Below are 26,044 nucleotides of genomic sequence, written 5' to 3' on the forward strand. Positions count from 1 at the left end.
TTCTTTGAATTAAAACTATGTAGAATTTGATATAGAATTGTTTGTTATAATTAACAAACAATTATTTATGGTTTATTAGTTATTTCAAACTATTTATTAATCAATTACTTGCTTCCATTTGCTTGTTGGAATTTGAAGTAGCGCATATGAAAATGTAAAAATAATTTATTGCATTAAGAAAAGCATCTACTTTCTGTTTCAGAAACGTTTAAATCATTCAAACATGTGGTTTGGGGCCAAAATCTATTAGTAGTGAGAAATTTGCAGCACTTTGCTCAGTACACAATTAGTATACGTGCGTGTCGAGAAAGAGTTCCTAATGAAAATACTTCACTTTCAAGTAACTGTAGTGATAAATCAATAGTTACAGCTAGAACACTACAACATGGTAATCATAGCATAATATATTATACATATATATATAATATTAGTTATGCTTTCCTTAGTTTATAGTTGCTTAGTTTAGAATAAAATAAAACAATAATATTCTAAGATATTAAAAAATCCTTGACAAACTTCTTTCTTCCTCCTTAAACGAAAGTCATTTTCAGTAAATAAGTTCTTGTCTTTATTCAGTTCTTAACATACTTATACATAGTGTTTGGTTGTAGTAGGTATGTTATTTCATAGTAACAAAGTAGGTATGTTAATGAAAATGAATTTCTTTGCTTGGTAGGATCAAGGGAAACCACAGGAAGACCTCTGTTTGGAATCTATATTAATGTATTATAATACTTTTATGAAATAAAGTAAGTATGGTGTGCAGTTTCAATGTGATAAATAATAGGACCCTTGTTTTTGCAAAAAACTGTGTGCTGCTATCTTCCAAGAAATTATCCAACTCCATCCAGAGTATGAGCATGACTGCTGGTTGCAACAGGACAGTACAGCTTGCTCTACTATGGAGATGCTTCAAGATATTTTTCGGTGGAAGAATCATTTCTAAAGGATTGTGGCCACCAAGATTTTCTGATCTGACTAGTCCAGACTTCTTTCTGTGGGGTTACTTTAAAGAGATTGTTTATAGGAGCAATCCACACACCCTGCAGACCTTCTTATAGGAATTATGATATATTGTCTGGTTTGATGGAAGATAGTATTAATATTTTTTATTAATTTTGACTTTTTTTAACCTTTTTAAAGTTTTTTTAATATTCTTGTTTTATTTATTATTTTTTTTAGTACCAGCAGATGCAATACCTACATTGAATCATCGTGTTGTTGAAATGTCTAATCACACTTTAGGTGCTGTGAAAATATGGTGGGATGAACCTCCATCTCCAAACGGTTTGATTGTAACTTATCAAATTGAATATCGTCTTGTGGATATAGAAAATGTGAGTAGTACCTAGTCACACTTTTGCTACATGTTTTACCTCACTGCCCTATTTTTTGAAGTATTTAAAAGTACTCAGTCAATGTTTATAATGATGAGATTAATGTTAAATAATTCATCCATGTAATTTAAATAACATTTTTATTTTATTTTCACAATTTACTTAATTATTTGGTATTGTTTGATTAACAAAATATTTACCTTTTACATTCAGATCTTTAAGAGCAGTTAAATATAGTTACGTATTTTCATACGTTCTTTGATTTAATTAATTGTCCTTGAACAGTGTAGATGTTCATAAATGTTAATGTGTAACATCTGTAAAATAAACAGCTTTTACTAGTTTATTTAACTAACAAATATTTTCAGTTGTGACATGCTGACACCCCTGACTGTTTTTTTCTGTAATTCTTTTACAGAATTTAGTTTCACTCAATAGTTTCTAAAAAAAAAATTTCCAGAATAATTTTTTTTCTTATTTGTATCATAGAACCTCACACAGTGGAGCCCAGTTGTTTCCTGTTGTAGTTTAATATGTTGTGTGCTTATAAAAGAATAATACACAAAATTATTGTTGGGTCAACGAGAAATAACTGTATAAATTTATAAAATTACAAGGCCTTTAAATCAAGCAAGAACTTCCTAATCCCATTTGCTAAATGAAATTAAATATACTGATTTACACTGATGGTGTTAAACAAGTGTGCTGGTTATGCTTTTGTAAAAACTGTATATTGTGTCATTACCGTAAAACTAGCACATTTATTGTTGAATTTAATCCATAATTTTTGGCCCTACAATTTAATGTTATTCAGTCAGTGCATTTTAAACATAACAGTTGTGTTTACAATTCATCTGATTATTTCAGATGTTCAGTTATTTAACTTCATGTTGGAAAATTGTAAAATATAAGTTAGTTTTTGCTGAGTTCATAGTCATGCTGGAATATTGGGCAATGAATAGAAGCCAATTTAGTTTCTAAAGAAAAGTTGAACAACATCATGATGTTCATGAATGGTGCAATCTGTTTGCATTTTAAATGTTTTGTGAAATATTAGTTAAAACAGTGTAACAAATTAAGTGACCAGATGATGTCAGCAATGAACTTTGATATTTAAAGGAAAACCGAAATTGTCAATATAAGATATTTAGTATGAAGAACTCATCTTTTGATGCTTTTAGTCCGGTTATTTAAGTTAACCCATGGTTTTATTAGTTCATTTGGAAATACTCCACAACTCTACCCATTTAACTATTAGTTAATATCTCATTACATCTTGTTTGTTATTATGGTAAATATTCATTTGCATTATTTGGATGAAAGAAATAAATTTAAATTTTAAAGTTATCAGACTATCATTGAAATTCTGATCTTTTGTTCAGTTGGAGTTATTTAACACTTCAGGCTGGATCTTTTTCAGTATTATTTACAATTCAAATAATTATAAAAAAATAATTTCTGATTTAATCACTCTGCTTATGAAGTACTGAATACTAGTGTTACACTAATGTTTGATGGATTAGGATCTGACAATTCAGTTGGTGTGGTGGTAGTAAATTTAAAGAGAGTATTGTAAATGGTAGTTAACCATCTTTATGAGTACATTTTTTTAGAGTGATCATAGATTGGATTAATTTATTTTAAGAAACACTATTTCAAGAGACTGGAAATTGTAAATTTGCCTAATGTAGAGTTGCCCATTATTGGGAAGTGTCTGTTAATAAAAGGTTTCAATCTGTATGTAAAGCGCTCATATACATCCATACAGTATTTAGTCTTAATTTGTTTTTTCTGTTTTATTTCTTTAATAACAGATCTTTACAGCTTTTTAGTTGTGTGTGTTTCTTTTATTTAAACTGTTCTGTGTACAGTTTACTGTACTGTATCTATTTATTTTAACATTTTTAGAAAAAGTACATAATGGTTTACATCTATTATAGATCTGTAGTGTGGTGTCTGTTTCTGCTGCTGTGTGGGGGATAATCTCCCTGGTTTGTTCATTAAAAATTCTAACAATTTAAACGCAGTATATATCTTTTTTTACCCTTAAAATGATATAACTTACTAAAACATTTGTCTTTATTTAATTTTTACAATTATTTAGTTTTATTTTTTCTCTTTGAATATAATTTTTATTAGGTAAGCTCTTTTTTACTTTGCTAATTTCTTTACCATACTTGGTTATTTGCCTTGAAAGAGAGAATATATTTTTGTTCCAAGTTTTTGTTTCAAAATACAGAATATAAAGTACATTACAGAATTTTAATTTATAATAAATACGATTCATTACTAGTTTTTAATATTTTCTTACTCTTTAAGCTGAATTTTAATTTTATGATATGAAACTTGTTGTGCTTAGTTTCATTGTTAATAATGTTGATTACTTCATTACTTAGTGAGATATCAATTTTTTTGTAGTGTAATGGTTCACATCATTATTATTATTATTTAAATTTATGTTGTTGTAGCTTTTTTATTGACATTTTACAGGTTAAACCTATTATTGAATGTATCACTCGACGTGACTTCCTTGAACAAGGTAAATCATACACTCTGCAAAATTTAACACCTGGTAATTACAGTCTAAAAGTTCATGCAACGTCACTTGCTGGTAATGGTGATTTTACTTCTGTCCAGTATTTTCAAATTAAAGTGAGTAATAGTTTCTTAAATTCATTTTTTTAATATATCATGTAAGATTTGGGCTTGTGTAAAATTTATTTTAATGCTTGCTGTTTTGTTGAAAATTTCCTTTTTTCTAGAAATTAAAAATTAATATTTCATTATCTATCAATTGCAAAATTTATTGATAATGTATAATGTATAACCTGTATTGATAATGTATAACCTGATAATTATTTTAACTTTTACTTAAATTTTCTTGTGGATATTCATTTTTAATTAGGATGCCATTCTGAATTTATAGATATTACCTTGAAGAGTGGTTTTATCTACCCATTGCTACCATCTTCTGCTATACAGTTCCTAGGTAACATTGTAGAAGTGGCTTCTCTGTCAGTTATTGAAGAGATAGTCAGTTTCGTTCTCCCTTATTAAGAAGATACAAAAATTTGCACTTTAGTATTAATATACCCCCACCAAACATGATTAATAAACATTTTTTAACTGGAGCTTGGCCAGAAATATAAATTTGCCTTTTATAGATTAATTGTAATAACTTAAATCTTTCTTTAAATTATTTGAAATTATTTTTGTGCAGCTCAGCTCCCCTGTGTGAAGACTAACCTCTTTTATTTTTTAATCAGAATATTTTTATCATGTCCATTTCTTTTACAACAGAGTGATGCCCAATAAATTGACATATTTAAATTATGGATTACTTATTTATTTTTTTAATTTATATGATAACAGCTTTACATACCAAGTGCAGAGTTTGTGGAAAGTTCTTTTACTGCATAACATGTTCAGCATGGCCGCTGTTATGCGTGAAAACCTCTTCAAGGCGAGTGTGTATATTTGTGATGACTGCTACACACGTGCTCTTGAATCTCTTCACACAATTGAACTGTTCACATACGCTTTTCTGTAAAATTTGGAAGTCTTAATGGAAAGTTTCTCTTTAAATATCATCATGAGAAAAATCACAAGGATTTAAATCCAGGCTCAAAGGTGGCCAAAAGAAACTTGGATTGTGGCGGTCTGGATGTGATTTGAAATTACATGATTACCAAAAACTGAATTCAAAAAATCCAACCCAACAGAAGCGGTGTGTTGGGTTCCACCATCTTGCATAAGCCATTGAGCATCTGTAGGCAACTCAGTTGCAAGCAGTTTGGGTGGAAAATCATTTCTTACATATCCAAGTAGAGTTAAAAATTAAATGTTGAAAAACACTGGCCCTATCAATCCGTGACCGGATAAAACTGTCCAAATGGTAACTTTAGGCCCATGTTGTTTTTCATGCACAATTTGTGGTGCTACTATTGCCCAAAAACAGACATTGTTTGTTAACAGTCCCATCAATATGAAAATAGGCCTTGTCTGAAAACCAGAAGTTTTAACAGAACATAATCTTTCCCTTCTGACCACTGTGCAAACTCCAATCTTTTTTTGCTTGTTAGGTTGTGTTAACCTTTGCAGGACAGTCAATTTGTATGGAAACAGTTTGACATCATTGCGTAACATAATTTGTACTGTATGACGAGATATTCCCATTTTTCATGAGGCTTGTTATGTAGACTTACCAAACTACCTTGCATGGCAACTCTGAAGTGCTTCAATATTTTCCAACGAATGGAAGCTGCTTTACGTTGTCGTTTCTCTTCCTTTATGCTGCCTTCTTCCTCAAATTTATAGTATAAATTGAGAATTATTTGTTGCTAGAGTCTGAGTGTTAAAATTAATTCAGAATTGTTGCTGAATCACTATAACACTTTTTGATTCAGCATAAAGAAGCACAACTTTAGTGTGCTGTGAATTAGACAACATTCGTGATCGGCCATAGCTCAACAATAACTGAGTTCAGTCCAAATGAAATCAACCAATAACAAAATAATTTGTTGCTGACATATTTTATATTATTTTTATTTGTATGTTTTCTGTTTGTGTGTTATATCTGAGAGCACAAAACAACTTTTATCACAATTTTATCATTAACACCTGGGCTGCTAGCAGCTATTTTGTTTAAGAAAATCTGCCATTTTTGGTGTTTTCAAGGGTTAGCGATAAGTTAAATAACTTTTTTATTTATTAAGATAATAACTTAAAACAAGTCATCTTATTCTAAATGAAACTATCTACAATTAATGTTGTAACCAAAAATTTGGTAGGCTTTAAGGAAATAGCCTAAAACTTAATTAGAAAATTCTATTTTGATTAGAATAAATTAACAAGATTAGAAACAATGAAAACACAACTTCAATATCTTTTTTCACAAAGTTGCAATAGTTTACTAGACTCTGTAAAAAAATTTGAGACCTTTCACATTCATCCTTTAGGTTTTACAAGCCTTCAGATATTGATATTTGGCCAAAATAGCCGATTTTCAAATTGGCATATCTCAGAAAGGACTGAACAAAAAAAAATCAGAAATTTTCTCAAAATATACTTTTATTAGCTGGTAATTAACATATAAGATTTTATTATTGTGTTTAACTACAAATTGAGTCCAAAAAATTTTGAAATTTTAACACTTCTACTGCTACCCAGTAAAACTAATCCACTTACTTAGTAGGGCTAATATATTCTATAATAATAAAGTATAAGTGTCTTTCCTTGAGAGTTATGATAAAAAGAACTTTACTGCAGCTGTCCAAGAGAAACCATTGTGTTGAGCGTAGATATTTTTTGAGATAAGTTGTCGGTTATGTTGTAACCTTGACCTGTCATAGTTGTAAATTCCATTGGTGATAACTTCCTCAAAATCTTTGTCACTGGTACCCACAGTCTGTCAGTTTTTAAAATCTTGAATGATGTTTAAGGATCATGTGGATGGTAGAAATGTATCAAGTCACTGTTTTCCAAACTCACATCTTGTAACTTCACCAATCCACCAGTTATGATCATAAACACACGCTACTGTAGTCAATGTAAGTGTTATTTTTTGAGTGTTCATAACACTGTATTGTGCTAGGATCTTGTGGAACGAACTTGTGATATGTTCTAGTTTCTGGAGCCTTTTTATAGGTTTTAAATCTTTGACTCAGTTTTGCTTTATTTGATTCTACTTCTAAAGGTACTAATACATAGACAATCCCTTTCATTTCTTCAGAACAAAATTTAAACAATTCTTCTGCTGAAGTTTATGTGGTCTGAATATGGTCTTCGCAAACTTGCCATAGAAACAACCCTTTTTATAGACCTTCCAATACCATCACAGGCATTCCTTTCATGATATGTAGCTAAAAAATTCCACTCTGCTTCAAGACCAAAATCTTTGAAGTAATATCAAAGATTCAAAAAGTTTTTTTTTTGTTTTTATGGACTGCCAGCTCCATTGCTAAAATAAATAATTTTTTTTGACATTTCAAAACTGTACACAGCTTAGTACTATAGTCTTAAGCAGTTGCTTATAACATCAAGGCTTCAGTGACAAATTTCATCATCATTTAAGTAACAATACACAAAAGGGTGCAAGGTAACTTGGGGGTTACTCCAATGGTAGCTCTGGATTTCATTTTGAACGTCGAAGGTGAAAATTGCCCAGAGCTATGCAGTCTTCTTTGTTTGCCGTTGAATGTTTCAGGTCTTTTAAGTACTTTGACTCAACTTTAAAGATAAAGTGGTGTTTCTTTAGAATAATAGCTTTTCTATCAGAACTACAAAAAATTCTTCCAATGGTAAAACTTCAGTGATCAAGTTAGCTCTATCAGTGCTAATCCATTGTTTAAATGATATTTTATCTGGTAGGTCTTTTAGTCCATTTTGGAGCATTTCTTTTAATAGCTCAGGTTCTGGACATGGTTTGCATTTATCAAACATGCAAGCTTCTTTTTCATTACTACAGGCCATTAAGTCCAATAAATTTTTGTTGTTAAGATTTATTTTCAAGCCTTCAGTCATAAGTTTCACATTCTGGTGATATTTAAATATGCATACATTGTGTGTACACACAGCTCCTGGCAACACATACCGCTTAGGCCTCAAAGCACAGAATGAAGAACGCCCAATTATCTACTAAGGAAATTGCTGTTTGACTTGCACAGATAACTCATTTAGTGTTAATAAGAACAACCTCTTTTGTTTATACTTTTTATTACCAATAGAAACACAATCTTTCTTTCCTGGATATCTATATATATTATCTTCTTGACAGAATTCTGTCACAGCATTAACAACCTTCTTAGTCAAAGGATTGCCTGCTTTTTTTGGCCAAATCAGAAAGAATTCCCTGAGATTTCACTAGATCCCTTGTAAGTCGTACCAAATAATCTGTTACATTAAACTCATCACAATTTTTTTTCGTTGACCAAGACTCAGGTAGTAAACTAATTATTTTAATTTTTTCTTCTTTACTACTTAAGGCACATTTTTCTTTAAGGTTTTTTATTAATTTAACATATTCATACCCATACTCATACATAGTTACTGGTAGAGGGAAGTACAACTTCAGTTAACTTTTCATCAAATGATTCCTCTAGTTTTCTTTTGACTGCATTTGAAATTTTTAGTTTTTTTTTTGTAAAGCAGGAACCTTTCGGGTCTTGTTTAGCTTTATTATTTTTGTGACTGGGGAAATATCCAATTCATGACAAACATGAGTCTGTCATGAGTTTTCAATAAACATGAGTTTATTTCATTTAAAGGGGGTCTCTGAAAATCCTACTGAATCAGTCTTAGCAAAGTCATTGTCATGTCTTAAGTGATTCTCTGCTGCAGTAAATATTTTTTTGTAGCATGAAGGGTAAAGAGATTTGCCTGGGATCAAATAACCTCAAATTGCTTTGCCCCTTCAAGATAGTCAAGCTGAATCTCTCTTAAACTTTTTTTTAGTGGCTGTTTATGTTCCTGTACTGGTAAAGGATTACAGCAGACTTTTCCAAAAATATGGTTGTATTTTTCTATATACTTATTTTTATGGTACTGACAAATTGAAGTGGTACTTTGATCAACTTTCAACTTGATCAATATTTGTTTGTTTGTAGGTAGGTGACTTACTTGAAAAACCTCTTTGGAAAATGGAGAGTAATTTTTTTTACGACAAACTTCATTAACAAAAACACCAACAGAACACTCCATTGTACTTTTTTGTTGACATAATAACATAATAAAAAAACAATTCTAAACAAAAACCTTTGCTCCAGGTATTATTAAATAAAGCACTATCCCTGACTTGACTACCGTGAGTGACAACCACTCACTAACACAACTACTGAACAAATGAGCTCCAGCGGTACTCCTGTGGATAAACTTGTTTCTTTCATGTTGTAATGTGTTTTTAAATTGTCAGGCATGACCCTGAACTTATATTATATTAAAAAATATATAATGTTATTATATATATACACTGTAAATATATATATAAATTTAAAAAAAACTGAATAGGCTAGCCTAATAATGTTTGATTTCAAAATTATTTCTGAAAAAAGGCTATAAGCCTTTATATATACTTTATTTATACCTCTATATATATATATATATATATATATATATATATATATATATATATATATATATATATATATATATATATATATAGAGGTATCAAATAACTGCTTGCAATTTTTTAAAATATTTATTATAAACAAAAGATTTGTCCCAGAGGCTGTTAACTGTTTTAACAGCCTCACATTCCCAATTTTTATTTTTTTATTTTAATAACTTTGTTGTCTGCGTCATTTGGTCTTTTTACTGTACTTTTTGTATTTTCTGCTCAAAACACAGTGATGTAATTTTATATTCTAATTACCAGTTATTGGAAGTATATTTTGAGAAAATTTCAGATTTTTTTGTTTAGTTCTTTTTGAGATATGCCAATTTCAATATCACCTATTTTGGCCAAATATCAATATTTGAAGGCTCATAAAGCCTAAAGGATGAATGTGAAAGATGTCAAATTTTTACAGAGTTTAGTAAACTGTTGCAACTTTGTGGAAAAAGATATTTAATTGTGTATTCATCGTTAGTATGAAAAAAAATTTCTGAAGTTAATTTATTCTAATCAAAACAGAATTTTCTAATTAAGTTTTAGGTTATTTTCTCAAAACCTACCAAATGTTTGGTCACACATGAATTGTAAATGGTTTCATTTAGAATAAGATGACTTGTTTTAAGTTATTATCTTAATAAATAAAAAAGTTATTTAACTTATCGCTAACCCTTGAAAACAACAAAAATAGCAGATTTTCTTAAACAAAATGGCTGCTAGCAGCCCAGGTGTTAAGATAAAATTGTGAAAAAATTGTTTTGTGCTCTCAGATATAATACACAAACAGATAACGTAAAATAAAAATAAAATGGTCATCATCATGCAGTAACGTCTTATGTTACTGCATGAAGGAGCAGGGAGGGTAGTTTAAACATTAATGTGAGGTGAGAAACAGTAAATGTTTTAAGTGAAATAATGTTATTAGATGGTATTTTTAATTCATGAGATCATAGGACTTTTTTAAAATGAAAGATAAGAATAAATTGTATGTGAAAAAGTAATTAAATTGTGAACTATTATTTGCCTAAATTAAATAAAATTCTTCAGAACGAAGTTTAATTAAAAATATTATTTAAAAAATTTTAATAATTAATTTTTTCAATTTTTTTTTTTAACTTAATGTCATTTGTAGTCACCATTTTGGTTTAAATAATCATAATTTAACTTTATTTATACAGTTTTGTTTGTCTCACAAACCTTTAAAATAACATCACGAGATCATATATCCCATTTAGATTTTTAAGCTGCCCCCTATCCCCCCTGAAGGCATAATACTCTAAATTGGAGCTTACTGAGTTAGCCTCTCTGATTGGATATAATTTCCAGAGAGATAATCAGGATATCTCAAATAATGAAAGTTCTAGCTATCTGTAGCAAACAGATTGTTGGCCATCATTTTGAACTGGGTGATCAAAATTAAGTTTTAATTATATCATTTTTCTTGTCTCATCAAACTCTTTAAAATGATATATCAAATGACCATTGGACCCATTTGAAATTTTTGAGTAGGCCTCCTTCCCTGCTGCTCAAAAAACAAAATGGTCAGGATTTTGCATGACTGTGTATTTTAAATGATTATATTCACATAAAAAGAACCATTTATAAAAAATAACATTTCAGAAAAGGAGTGCTCAGTAAACAGAAATAATATTAATTTAAACCACTAAAGGTTACAGTAAAAAAAAAAAAAAATCAGTAGTTGTTTAAAATCTAACCATATAAACTATGACTTGGCATGTAATTCATCTAAATTTAATTCCTTTTGTCTAATTTTTAAACATGTACATTTTAAGATTAGAGGATACTTTTTTAAATGAAGAAAATACAGTAAATTACAGTTAATGGAATCTTTGTGGCTTTCTTTAATAATCTTTTTAATTAATTTTAGTTTACTTGTAAAAAGTGTGGTGATTACCTTCTTATTTGGTTTGTTTTATTTATTATTATTTTTTTATGTGTAGGGTCCTCCAGCTGTTTCAAAGTTGCAAATAATAGTTGGTGTTATTGTTGGTGTACTACTTTTTGTGCTTTGTGTAATGGTTATATATCTACGTAGACAGTATAACAGAGGTATACCTAAAAATAGATTAATAGCAACTGTCAACCCTGAGTATGTTAGCACTGGTAAGTATATTATTTAATTTAAATAAACTATTACTTGTATTTATAGTTAATTAATAGTTTAAGTTATCAAAGCTGATGTTGGAATTGTAAGATCATTATGATTGTTTTGATGTGGTCTATAAAGTGACCCAGTTAATGACCCAGATAAAAATTTTAATTTAAAAATATGTATTCAGTTTTCAGTGTTCTTATTTGTTAAGGTCATCCAGTTTTACTTAATCAGTGTTCTATCTTCCAGTGTTGAAGTGCTGTTGTAGAAAGCTTTTCTCCCTTTAAATCTCTTAACTATCATCACATCAGTTCAGTTTTACATTTTAGCACCCTAAAATACATCCTTTATCTTGCATTCTTTTGTTCAGTGTTTTTCAATCATAACTCAATTTTGTTTTATCCAAGTTCTTCCTTTTTCCATTATACACCAACTTTTCATATCTGCATATGCCTCCATTTTGTAAAGATCATATATTGACTTAAACTGTGATATTTCTGTTGAGTAACTTCATTTCTGAGAAGTTAAATAGATGCTGTAATACCTCTATGAGATACGCTATTGAGATAGTGTCATTAATTACACCATAATGATCTAAGTATAAGGTTTGATAAAAAATACACAAAGTTTTTAAATTTCCTGAGCTGTATAAGTCCAATTGTTACAATTTTTGTTTTTGTTGTGTTGGTACATTTGACCCTAACATATATTTACATTAGTAGCCATGTTGGATGCTTAGTTTATTGCTGGCTGTCAAAAAGATTACATGTGTTTTGATATGTTCAGCAATTTTTAACTTGTGGAAAAGTGGACCAAAATTTGCATTAAATTTTGCAATAAAGTGCAGCACCGTATTGGAAATGTTGACTTGTTTTTGGTGATTCTTCTATAAATAAAACAAATGTTTACAAGAGGTACAAATATTTCGAAGAGGGCGGCCGTGAGACATTGATGAGCGTTTTGGATGTTACAGCACATCAACAACTTATGACAATGATGAAAAAGTGAAGAAAATTATTATGGAAAATTACCTAATCACTATTAGAGAGGTTGCTGATGTGCTGGCATATCATTTGGCTCATTACAAGCAATTTTTTTGAATGCTTTGTGCATGTTTTGTTGTGTGGCAACAAAATTTGTTCCAAAATTGTTGAATTTTGATCAAAAGCAGGGCTGAATGTACATTGCTCAGGAGTTGTTGAATGAAGTGAATGATAATCCAAAACTGGTCAAAGTGATCATAACTGGTGATGAAACATGAGTGTATGGGTATGACGTTGAAACTAAAGCCCAATTGTTCCAATGGAAGCTTTCTGAAGAGCCAAAACCCAAAAAAGCTCTCAATCTCAAGGCTTGATTAAATGTGAAGGTTCTGATCACTGTGTTTTCTGATTTCAAAGACTTAATGTATCATGAGTTTTTGCCACCAGGTTGTACTACAGTCAATAAGGAGTACTACCTAGAAGTTATATGCTGTTTGCATGAAGCAATCTGAAGAAAACGCTTGGGATTTGTAACAAAACAATTCATGGCATTTACACCACAATAATGCACCTGCTCACACTTCACTGCTTGTTGGTGAATTTTTGGCCAAAAACAACACTGTTATGATGCCTCAGCCTCTGTAATTGCCAGACATGACTCTATGACTTCCTATTCCTCAAGCTGAAAAGAACCAAGAAAGGACAATGTTTCACCAACATTGAAGAGATAAAAACAGAATCGCCCGAAGGAGCTAAATGCCATATCGATTATTGAGTTCTAGAAATCCTTTGAGTATTGGTAAAAGTGCTGGCACAAATGTATTATATCTGAAGGGGAGTATTTTGAAGACAAAATCAATATTGATAAATAAATTAAGATTTTTTGAGAAAAACTAGAATTCAGTGTATCATTTTGGTTTATGTATAGCAGACTAGATCAAAAACTAGGTAAATATTGGAAAATTTACAGGAGAGAAGTTTGAAGTAATCAAAGAGTAATGGTTATTCATGCAATTGGAGGAGGTATTTAATAAAAATACACTGTAAAACTGATCGATATGTTATATTGTTGGGATTATATGCACTAAGCAGAAGTGTGCATGAGGGAGGATATATACAGCGATTCAAGTAGTTACCCGTATAGAATAATGGCAGGCACGTGTATCAGATGTGATATTTCTATTTTCAACTTTATATGTACTATGTTGGGAAGGAAGCAGATATATTAAAATTTGTGGAGACATGGATTATTGAATTTGAAGACACAGTGGGGAAAATGTAGTAATGACTTAAAAATAAAGAAATGGAGGAAAAATTATATATTTTGATGTGAACGCATTTGGCAAGAAGAAGGACCATATGGAAGGCTATTTGAGAGAGTACCTGTTTAGATATTCAGTGAAAGACGAGAATGTGATACACAATTTTTTTAAAGGCAGTGTTGGCATAAAGGTAAGTGATTGGTTCTGAACATATGTTGCTATACAAAGCTAACCTAACCTAACCCTTAGGGACAACTTTTCTGATGATGCCCCTAGGGAATCACCAGAAAGTAGATAAACATTTCCATGGTTTAAAATTCTGGACCTACTCAGCTATACAATGGCCACTTTTTTTTATCAAACCTCATATACCTGCACACTAAATAACTATGGAAATACAGGATAGAAATCAAGATTTAATGAAAGAGATTATTTCTTACAGTTTGGAACTGAACTTGTAACTTCATAGAATAGTTATATAACAGTTGATTAAATACATAGCTAATTGCTCACTCAACCAGCTCATTAAAAAAATTGTGAATTTTATGAAAACTTTATAGGGGATCTGTGTGTAAACTTAAGTGTAAACAATGTGTTCTAAGATGTGATATATCCCATGTTCTTAGAAATTTCACCTCTCTATAGTTTCTATATTCATATAATGTAGATAGACTGTACAAGAATTGTATTTATGAAAAAAAAAATAGTTTGCTTAAAATGTTAAAAATACAGTTAAAAATAATACAGTTAAAATGTTAACTGTAAAAATACTCCTGGCTCAGCCTAAAAATAAAAATAAAAAATTGAAGATATATTTGACATTTATTATAAGACAAATTTAGTGAATAAAATAACAGGCTTATAAAACTTACATATCTTGCTCATATGATTCATACATCACAATTGTATGTCATTTTGGGTAAGTTTTCTCTACCATGAGCACTCAAGTGCAATTCAATTGAGCTTTTAGCAGTGATTGGTTGTTTTTTGTCTTATGTTACTTTCTATGATATTCTCTCTGTCTGTTGTTGGAGCTAACATAAAAAACTTCTGAATTTTAAAAATCATGTACAACACCTTTTCACATTTCATGGAAACTGTTCTTCCAAGACATCTCTTCAGGTCTAATTGTGGAATTACTTCTTCAGAAAGTTGAAGAACCTTCTTCAGAACCAGTGGTATTAAATAATTTAGTTATGAAAAGGTTCTTTGAAAAAGAATTAATATGTAATCTAAAAGTGAATTGTAAATAATTTATCAAGTGTGTTTCAACAGTTTATCGTATAATTGTGATCAACAAATTTTTGATTTGTTATCATACCAGGTGAATAATCAGACAAGATTAGTAATAAATATGGATTAAAATTCACAACTGTAGCTTTGCCAGTCTTTAAAAGTATGTTTCTTCTTTAAAAGATGGCCCAGTTATGCTCTCATATTACAAGGGTTAAACTCAAAGTAGACCCTCATTGAAAGTAGAGAATGTCTATTATGATAAAGTAACTGGACATGTGAATGGTATTGATATTTTGTTGCTTTACACTGAAAAATTTGTCAGACTTGATTGGTATATTCTCTTGATAATATATATGAAGATTTTCCACATGTTTCTTATACCACAAGCACAAAATTTTAATATCTTTCATCTCTAGAACACAAAACTTTGGGTGAAATACACATTCTTACTGTTCCAACATAAAGCAAACCGAACAGATACTGTTTTGTTGTTTTGGGATCAAAATGAAAGGAAATGAGATAATTTCTTACTCATATTATTGCAGGTGATGAAACTTACTGTGCTGGAAAGTAAAGCTTTCTAGTATTATGCTATGCTAGAAAGCTGGCTTTCAGTACAAAAAATTAATTTAAAGAACATAATTCTGTACAAAAAATATGAGTCATAAATGCTTGTTCTAATTAATTTATGTTTCCTTTTCAAAGGAATCATTTTTAATAGTTAGACAAATTTAGTGTATCAAATAAATTTTCTGTGTGCCCTATAGTAGCAAGAAATAGTAAGTATTACTTTTGATAATAATAAAAATACACTTAAATATTTGATTAGTTCTCAAACTGACAAACCTTGTATTTTTGTGATACGTAAATAGATATGAGGCATATCTATAAAGTAAGGGCTGTTTGGTCATTAAAAAAAATTAACTCGTGAGAAAAGGGTTTTACATACAGTTTTAGTTTACTACATATCTACTTCACTTTTCCACATAATCGCCATTCAGTTCTAAGCACATTTCATATCATAATGCTGCACTGGTTTCTTTAACCCCTCTGCATAAAAGTTCGCCGTTTGGGAATTGAACCATTTGACAACAGCAGTCTTGAGGTCCTCGTCATTTTCAAACTGTTGTCCACCAAGTCACTTTTTCAAATGCAAGAAGAGGAAGCAATTACTGGGTGCAAGGTCAGGACTGTATGGAGGGTGGTCAAAAGTTCCCAATGAAAATCTTGAATCTTCTTCTTTGTTAAGGCAGTGTTGTGAGAACGTGTGTTGTCTTGAAGGAGGATTATGTCAGACTACAGTTTCCCACGTCGTCAGTTTTGGATTGCCCATCTGTTTGGTAAACATTTTGCAAAATACATCAGCTGTAATTGATGATCCACATTCCATGAAATCGATCAAAATGATGCCTTTTTTGTCCCAAAAAATGGTAGCCAACATTTTTCAACTTGAGTATGGAGGTTGCTTAAACGTTTTTGGTTTTAGGGAACTTTAATGGCGCCACTGCATTGATTATTGTTTCGATTCTGCATTGGTGTGGGATATTTACATGTAGTCGCCTGTAACAATGTAGGAAAATAAATCATCTTGTCAGTAGCAGTCAAAAAATGCTCATCCACTGCACATTCTTTGCTCTTTGTGTTGGTCAGTGAACATTTTTGGTACCCACCTTGCACACAGTTAGTGATATCCGAGCTTTTCTGTGACAGTTATGTAGATAGAAGTCGTAAAACATGTGGAAATTCATCAGCCAGAGCACTAATCATCAATCGCCAATCACATCACAGTTTTCGGTTCACTTGTTCAACGATTTTGTCGGTCTGAATACTGGGCCTGTCACTCCACTCTTCATCATGCACATTCGTGCAGCCATTTCTAAAGTCTCAACACCATTGTCTAACCTTTTCTTCATTCATTACTGAAGGTCCCAATACTACGCACAACTCCTGATGAATTTTAACAGCTAAAGATCCTTTTGCACACAAAAATTGAATCACAGCGTGCACTTTACAACTGGCAGGAGAAACGATTGTCGCAGATATTATGATCTGCATTCACTGGCAGGCAAACGACTAATGAATCAAAACAACAACTGCAGTGGCTTTGTAAAAAGCTGATAGATGGCCTTGCTGTGTGAAACTGTGTTCAGACCTGCTAATATTTAAATATAAGCCATTGACCCTTATTTTATGAATATGCCTCGTATTACTAAATGAAATACACTAAGGTGTTTCTAAAAGCAAAGTAATTATTTATGTATCAGATGATAGGCTAGGTATTTACAATAGTACTACATTTTATAGTTTATTTACATGTGGAATTTTCTCGATTCACTTCCTCATGTGCAAGCAGTTGTCGGATCTAAATAAAATTTTTGTAATAATTTCTTGGTTTTTTTATAAATATGATTCTCATTTTATATGTCATCACAGTTTTGAACTTCTTTTGTGAAGTGAAACAGTTTACTACTGCCAAAAAAATATTTCAGTACAATACATACTGACGAAAAACAACAAATACATACTTACTACATATACTTATAAGTACTATACTATAGTACTTTTTTCCAAAATTTGTTTTACTACTGAAGTTAAATGCAATACCCCATGAAGTCATTTGCATCCCAAGAAAGTTATCTTTTTGTTTCTTATTTATTTATAAAAATATTTTTTTCTAAATTTTTTGATGTGTTCAACTTTTTATAAAATGGTAGACTTTTAAAAGAATTATTTATTACTTGTCAGTGTATTTATCTTGTCTTTGAATTTGTTTTATTGTTACTGAATACTAATACTAATATGATTAATGTTAATATTTTTTTTTACTCATTCTGTAGCATATGTACCTGATGAATGGGAAGTTCCAAGGAACCAGATTGAACTTATAAGAGAGTTAGGTCAGGGATCTTTCGGTATGGTGTATGAAGGTATAGCTCATAACATTGTACCAAATGAATCTAACAAACCTTGCGCTATTAAAACAGTTACTGATAATGCCACAGATAGAGAACGAATGGAATTTTTAAATGAAGCATCTGTTATGAAGTAAGTAAAGTCTTTAAAATTTAATAATGCTTGATTTATGACTAAATAAATATATGGGTATGAAAGTAGCCAACTATTCATGTACAGAATGTGCTATCAGTTAATGTAAAGCTCAGTCAGTGTTAAAGAGATTTTCTTTGTTCTGACAGCCACTTCCTTTCCTGTTTGAAGCAAACCCTATCTACTAATGAACTTACATTACTAAAAAAATAGTAGAATCATCACTTTCATAACTGTCTAAATTTTTATGTACGCTAGTAAGCAAGTTTTTCTGTGACAGATTTATACAAGCAGAATGTATGGACAAATATAAATATTTAATTTAGTATCTGTTTGGGGTGCAAGTTGTAGATGTTTCTCTTGATAACCTTTATTTCATGATAATTCTGATTTCTTATTACTGATTTTCTAAAACTGATTTCTTATTAGATAGTTACATAGATATTGATTAAAATAAAATACATTTTTTATTTTATAGATAAATCATACGGTTTTTTTTTATGTGTTATAAATTTCATGTATCATATTCTCTCTCACAAGACTTAATTAGCCCCTCCTGTGATTATAAAAAATATTATTTATATAATTATTTATAAAAAAAAAATAAGGTAAAAGGCCTCTATCACTGGATGTAGGTGTTTACAGTATTTGCATTATTCCTAAAAAAAAAATAAACCATAATTTATTTTATTATTCAATTACTTACAGAAATTTAACCTTTGACATTCAGAAATTCGTCTGGTAATAATAGTATAGTCCTACTCTAAATATGAGTTATAAAAGCAATAAAAAAAGTTGAATAGATTTACTCTTCTCATCCATCTATTTGTACATCTATTTGTAATGATAAAAGTTAGCCAGTCAATCTGCAGTTCTACAGTCAGCTAAAGTGTGATGTTAAGTTATGATAGCAATCCAGAAAATAGAAAATATTAGCAAGTAGTAATGACTTTACTAACCTAATGCTTTATTGTATTGTATGAGATCAGGCTTGTATTGTTAAAGCTGCAGGCTGTCAACAGGATGCTCTTATGGATTTAGTTTCTATACATGCTGTTTACAACATGTGGTTGAAATACTTATACTACCTGTTATTTCATATCACCTCTTCTTTTTGTGTTAAAATTTTGAATGAAATGTCTTCTCTAATATCAGTTTTACTTTTTCAAACATGTAATACACAAAAATAAAACTAAAAAAAAATGATCTGTTAAACATTAATAAAAAGTAGATGTATGGATAGGTCAATCTGTCATATCCAGTACACATATGTTTAGAGTCTTGCATCCCATTAATCCATCTATTTTGTCTCTATTTACATTCAGTAATCATGTTTTAACATCTAAAAACTATTTTATTTTTAAATATGTTTGATAAAAACATTTTTGACAGACAAAAGGAAATGCTGAAAAGTAGAGATGTAATTCAAGGCTTAACTGAGGTAAAAAACAAAATAGGTTACATTATACTAAAAGCATGTGTAATAAAGGTTGATTTATTTCATATGGAATTATTTTGCAATCATATGTGATAAGTTATATTATTGGAATTATCATCAAAACATTAGTAGTAGATACATTTTTCAAATATTTAATGATTATATGAAATCTAACTGCTTTTCTTTCAGACAGTAATTAGTTTATGAATTTATATTAAAAATAAATAAAATTAAATAGTTGTCATTCATTTAAAAGCAATAAATTCTAGATTAAATAGGTTCCAAAAAAAAAATTATATGAATTACCATATCATTTTTAATAAGTTGTATTTACTGAATAAAATTCACAAAAATCTGAAGCAATAGATAATTTTAGTACATCAGGGAAAACGTACTACATCTGTTGGTTGGGCAAACTGATGGTTTAGCAGCTGAATTATGTTTTGCTATAACTCTGTGTAGTGTGTAGTGTTCAGTGTTCATTTGTTTCTTTTAGTGAATTGATTTGTGCTTATTTGTAAGTTGTGGTAGCAGTGGTTTATCACTTCTTTCTTTATAATCATAGGCTGATGTCAGTAGTGTAGTATGCATCACTACACATGATGCAAGTCAATCATTTTTGTGTCGGACTTCCTATTTGCCAGAAGTGTGGTTGGAAGAAATTGGTTATAAATAATAAATATATATATTTTTTTATATTACCCTGTCTTATAGTTGGCTTAAACCCAGGCATTTGAATCCAGTTATAAGTAACTGTTGTTTAAATGAATTTTAACTTAGGTATTTACATTATCTTAGAACAGCTGGTGTAAAAAAATTGCTATTTCAGTCACATATATATTGTGAATGAAATAATAAGTAAATAAGTAGCTTCTGACTAGCAGAGGGAGTTAAACCACTATTTTATTATTTATACTATTTTATTCATTATTCATTATTGAATTTGGCATTTTGGTAATTATTGTTATTTTAAACATTTTTCAGGGCATTCAACACTTATCATGTTGTACGCTTGCTTGGAGTTGTCTCTAAAGGGCAGCCTACCTTGGTTGTAATGGAATTAATGGCTAATGGTGATCTCAAATCATATTTGAGATCACATCGGCCAGACGTTACAGATGATGTTATTAAACAACCTCCTTCTTTAAGGGTGAGAGAATTGTCATTTTAAAACACCTATCATTTAAACTTTATATTGCATCAAATATAAGTTTTTTAGTCACTAAATGTCTCCTGCCCAATTTAATTGATTAGCACAGCAACACCTACTTTAATCATGTGAAGAAAACTAGGCGAATCTATCAATGATGTAGCTAATATTTTGGCAAACATGCTGTTAAACTTCTTGCACCTGCTAAAACAGTTTAAAATTTCAGATATACAAATTATGCAATGAATTAACTAGTTTGTTATTTGGAGAATACTTAAGTGTGTGTGTGTGTATATATATGTGTGTGTGTGTGTGTGGAGAATACTTAAGTCTGTATATAGGAGAGTGTTGATATAAAATACTTTCATTACACTGTTCCTTGAAAATGATAGTATTTGGCTGCTATTGCTATTCCATTTAGCTAATTCTATATAACATTGTTACATAGGTTTATCATTTACCATACTACATGGCTAGAAAAGATAAATAATATGCCTACAGTTATCACTCCATCTTCCATATAGTAGTGATATGGTAATGAGTGTTTTATGCAAATGGCTGAAAGAATGGTGAACCATAGACTGTCCTCTCTTTACACTGTTATGGAACAGTGCAGATTCTGTTATGACAAATCTTCCATCAGTCACTGAATCACTCTTGAAACTGTTATCCAAAATTCTTTTATCCTGTGCGAATTCCTTGTGTCTTCTTTGACTTGGAGAAAGCATATATGATTGTCTCTGGGGTACCTGTTGCGTTGACCACTGTGGTGGAGGCAGATATAGATGATAGTATGCTGCTACTGGCTTATAGGGGGATTACATATATTTTAAGTATTGTTTGTTACTCTAATCTGTAAGGTATATGGCCAAAGGTGTAGTGTAAAAAAAGCAGCAAGGTAATAATAAAAAAATAAATTACAGACACAATAATTATAACAACAAAAACAACTACTACCACAACGATGACGGTGACAGGACAGTGATGGCATAAACAATGGCTTTAAAAAAATTTAAAAAAAATAGTACAACCAAAAAAACTAATAATGATAAATTTATTCAAGTTTTATTTTTTTTATATCTGAAAACTAATACAAACTTTTTTTATTTAAAAGTTTTTTAAAATTAGTATGATTTATTATTTTTTATTCAGTATTATACACTCTTATATACTAATTTAAATTTAGGATATTTGGGACAATGCTTTAATTTTTAAGTTACTAATGATAATTTTTTTGTTTTATATAATTATGGATAGCTGATCAAATGATCCTGCTCTAATATACACTTAAAACTTAGAGAAAGGAGTGATCCAAAAATTCTAATTATAAAATTTAATATAAAAAAATTAAGAATTTAAGTTATAAAATAAAATAGATTAACAGTGGTTATTATTTGTGTTATTGAAAGTTATTATTAAGTTGTTAATTTGAGGCAATAAATAATTAAAAAATATTCTCAATGTTGAAAATCAATGAAAGAGTATGTCATGTTAGTGAAAATGAAACAAAAGCTACTTGCTGTTAAAACAATAACTATTCTCGTAATAACAGTATGTACATGGTTGAATTAACTTGCATGGCATGTACATTTAGCAATGCAGGATATTGTTAGCGACGATTGATGTTGTTTTAAGAACATAAAAAATGAATAATATACATATATATAGAGTATGAAGTAATTACATTTTTTATATAATAAAATATATACAGTATTTTCAAATTTCTCATTTTTTGTTACAATAAATACAACAGTATCCCGATCTGAGATTGGAATGTATTTTACTTTTTATGGAGATGAAATGTTTTACATTTAAAATTTTCCATCAAAGCAACATCAATATTGAATTTGGTTTTTGCAAAGAGAGAGAGAGAGAGATTGTGTGTGTGTGTGGATTGTGTTTCTGAGTTAATTAATTAAGGATCTTTGTAACTTAAGTCTTAGACACTTAACTGGTAGTTAAGACGTAAATCAAGAAGTTGAATTCTTTTCTTAGTTATCATTCAAGTTTTTAATTTTTTCAACCTATATTTCTTGACAGAAATAGGTTCTGCAATGATAGAAAAGAACATGAATCTGTTACAGAATAAGTAAAGGTGTCTAATTATAAAGCTCAGTAAAGTCAGTTTATTTATATTCTATACAGCTAGTTTTTTTTTGTGGATTTGAAAACTTGTAAATCAGGTTGGAAACAGTAATCCATCTTTGAAAATAATTTTTTTTCTGATCAAGTAGTATCTGTGTTTAGCTTTCTTTAGTTCCCTGGTAGGGTAGTAAGCTTTAATTCGTCATGCTATTTCCTATTGTTGCAATTATTATGAGAATTTTTTATTAGCTTTTCTTTTTGAAGGAAAGCATTTCCATCCCAAAGTAGAAAAATGTAGTTTTGTAAAAATTGTGTTAAGTCATGATTTTTTTTGGAGAAGCATCAAATGAGAAAGATTTATTTCCTCATTTATCTTATTTTGTTTATTTTTTTAAATTTTGATTTGCTATTATCTTATTCATATATTTTAATTAGTACTGTCTAAATCATGGACACTAGCATTTGAAGTCCCTATATTAGGGTTTTAACTGATTTATTTTGTATTTATATTATATTTATTATATTTTTAGAGAATTCTTCAAATGGCTGTAGAAATAGCAGATGGTATGGCATATCTCTCTGCAAAAAAATTTGTTCATCGTGATCTAGCTGCTCGTAATTGTATGGTGGCTGAAGATCTAACTGTTAAAATAGGTGATTTTGGAATGACAAGAGATATATATGAGACAGACTACTATAGGAAAGGTAAGTCAGTTTTAGAGCAAATATTATTATGATTTGATTGCAGTTCATTAGTGTTACCATAGACAATAATGTGACTTAGATAATATTTTGCTCTCAGAGTGGTCCTGCTTCAGTAAATGTGCTTAAGAACATAAGGTATCCATTGAAATATTGGGAAACTGTCCCTGACAACTGTTCCATTGATCTATTTTAAGGCAAAATTTAATAAATTTTCTTACTTCATTTCATTTATACTTTTATTTATATATTTCATTTCATACTTCATCAATCTATTGGCACTAAAACCCATGTTAGGCTTTCCACTAATGGCTTTCATCCATCCTTTCTTTTTAAATTGTTCATATTTTTTTATTCCCAGAAGTCTTCTACTGCCAGCATTTATCCATGAAAAACATTTATTCATGAACAGTTGAAATAAAATAAAATTATGATGTTACTATATTATGAAGAAATACATGTAAAAAATAACCACACTGACGCTATAATGTAATGTTTTCTGACAAGAAGTTCAGGTTAATGTTGACTTTCAGCAATTGCCTGCAAAATCACTTGTAAAATATTAAATATTTTAATTCTAATTTTTTTTCCAATGATATTAGAAAAAAAAAATGTTGACATTAAGTCAACATTTTTGTTGAGTGGATAATTGTAAAATTGTAAAAAAAAAAAAGAAAAGAAGAGTAACTTCCATTTTGTGCCAGTGTGACAGGAACTGATAGATGGAAGTTACTAGTGAGTGATAAGTAAATAAAAGGACTACATATTTTTAAAATATTTAACACTCTTGACATCCTGGTTTTACTTTGCACAAAAATTTCTGAAGCAGATGATGAAAGTGATAGTTAATGAATTAAACAATATGTGTTGCAGTATCTTTTAGTACATTTTTTTGATACTGACAAATATCCAAAGGCTCATGATGAACTAGCAACAAAATTTACTTAGATAATGTCATTGAAAACATTCTCATCCCATATGATAACAAAGATAATTTACAAGTCTAAGAAATTATTCTGCAACCAAGTTCCAAATAAGCTTAGGACACTATAGGTTTGTTTTGATGTATTTTAGCATAACACTGACTTCTGTTTGCAGCAGGTACTGAATATAAAACTTGCAACTGAAGAGGATAATTACCAATCAATATTCACCATTAATTTTGTCAAATAGGAGATTGTGATGTTTAAAATTTTTGTAGTTGGTTATCAGAACCTTTAAAAATTTCTACATCAACATTTTTAGTGAGGAATTTCACTTTTCAAGCCATTAATCAGAAAGTATGAATTTCATTGCTGTTGAAATTGCTGAAGAATTTCCATCTAGAAAATTGTAAATCAGTGCTCAAGTTTTTTTACTATTATTGTTTCTTTAGTAGTTTACTTAAGTAATATACTTTTCCTACTGTAGAAGAAATCTAACAAAAATTATGGCAAATATCAAATTTCTTACTTCTAACAGCTGAATAATTTTAATTATGAGAAAAGGAGCTTTAATAAAGTGGAAGAATATATTGTAAATATATTGCAAATACTGAACCTACTGTATGGTAGTGTTACACTACATAAAAATACAATAACTACTGTATCTGAATTATGAATTTTTTAATAATAATGGTAATTTAAATAGTGAAACTCAGTTCGCTCTATTGTCCATATATTATCTGAAGTTTTTAGACAAGTTACAAATTCCAAGAATTTCTTAATGAGAACTGCAGTTCTGCTACTGAATATAGGTGATGTGCATCACTTCATTGCTTATTACATTACTTGATTTAGGCCAGTGTTAATGGCCTACAAAGCAAAGGCAGGTCACTGAGTGTGATGCTGAATTGTCAGCAGCTTTGATTTGTCAATAAAGAAAGTTATTTATAAAATTCATAGAAAGGGAAAAACCAGCATTTGAGATCAAGTGTAACTTTTTTTTATTTAAAGAGTTATATTTTGTTGTTAAGCCTTGAAAAATGGGCCAGGCCCATTATCAAAAGTAATTGTGGATACATATTTTTCTACTATTATTGAAGAATTTTGGCTCTTTTGCATAATACTATAATTCATTGATTGGTATAGCAGTTGTGAAGGGATCAGCCAGTTGTTTCGTTAAGAGAGAAATTTTCATTATGAAGAGCTCTGTTATAGACTGTGTTTACTATATAATATAGATCCTTTGTAATTATCTACTGATACTTTGTAATTATCCTAGTAATTACCACTGATATTTTAAAAATGAGTTCTGATTATTTTTTATTTTATGAAAATAGATTTTGTGTTAAGCTTGCAAAGATATTTTTTTAAGTACAAGATCACATTTGCCATTTACTGCAATGATCTGATAAATCTTGAAATCTTGTTGCAATAGGTACAAAAGGCCTTCTACCAGTCCGATGGATGGCACCTGAAAGTTTAAAAGATGGTGTATTCTCAACTAGCTCAGATGTTTGGAGTTTTGGTGTTGTTTTATGGGAGATGGCGACTTTAGCATCACAGCCTTATCAGGTTTGTAGTCTATGCTACTTAACTCCATAATAGTAATTATGATATATTTTGTAAGTTAGTTTTTTGATACAATATAAAATAATTATGTCTC

General features: G+C 29.7%; 1 protein-coding gene across 1 annotated transcript in view; it reads left to right on the forward strand.

Moving 5' to 3' along the window:
• Window positions 1-26,044, forward strand: part of LOC142322189 (insulin-like receptor) — a 374,309-nt gene that overhangs the window by 346,411 nt on the left and 1,854 nt on the right. The window contains exons 16-23 of the mRNA XM_075360979.1: window positions 203-388; window positions 1,183-1,337; window positions 3,828-3,989; window positions 11,406-11,568; window positions 17,876-18,083; window positions 20,506-20,671; window positions 23,287-23,461; window positions 25,817-25,953. Of these exons, the coding sequence (XP_075217094.1) occupies window positions 203-388; window positions 1,183-1,337; window positions 3,828-3,989; window positions 11,406-11,568; window positions 17,876-18,083; window positions 20,506-20,671; window positions 23,287-23,461; window positions 25,817-25,953 (1,352 nt within the window). The remainder of the gene's footprint in view (window positions 1-202; window positions 389-1,182; window positions 1,338-3,827; window positions 3,990-11,405; window positions 11,569-17,875; window positions 18,084-20,505; window positions 20,672-23,286; window positions 23,462-25,816; window positions 25,954-26,044) is intronic.

The sequence above is a fragment of the Lycorma delicatula genome, chromosome 3 (genome assembly GCF_047948215.1).
Source record: "Lycorma delicatula isolate Av1 chromosome 3, ASM4794821v1, whole genome shotgun sequence".
NCBI lineage: Eukaryota > Metazoa > Arthropoda > Insecta > Hemiptera > Fulgoridae > Lycorma > Lycorma delicatula.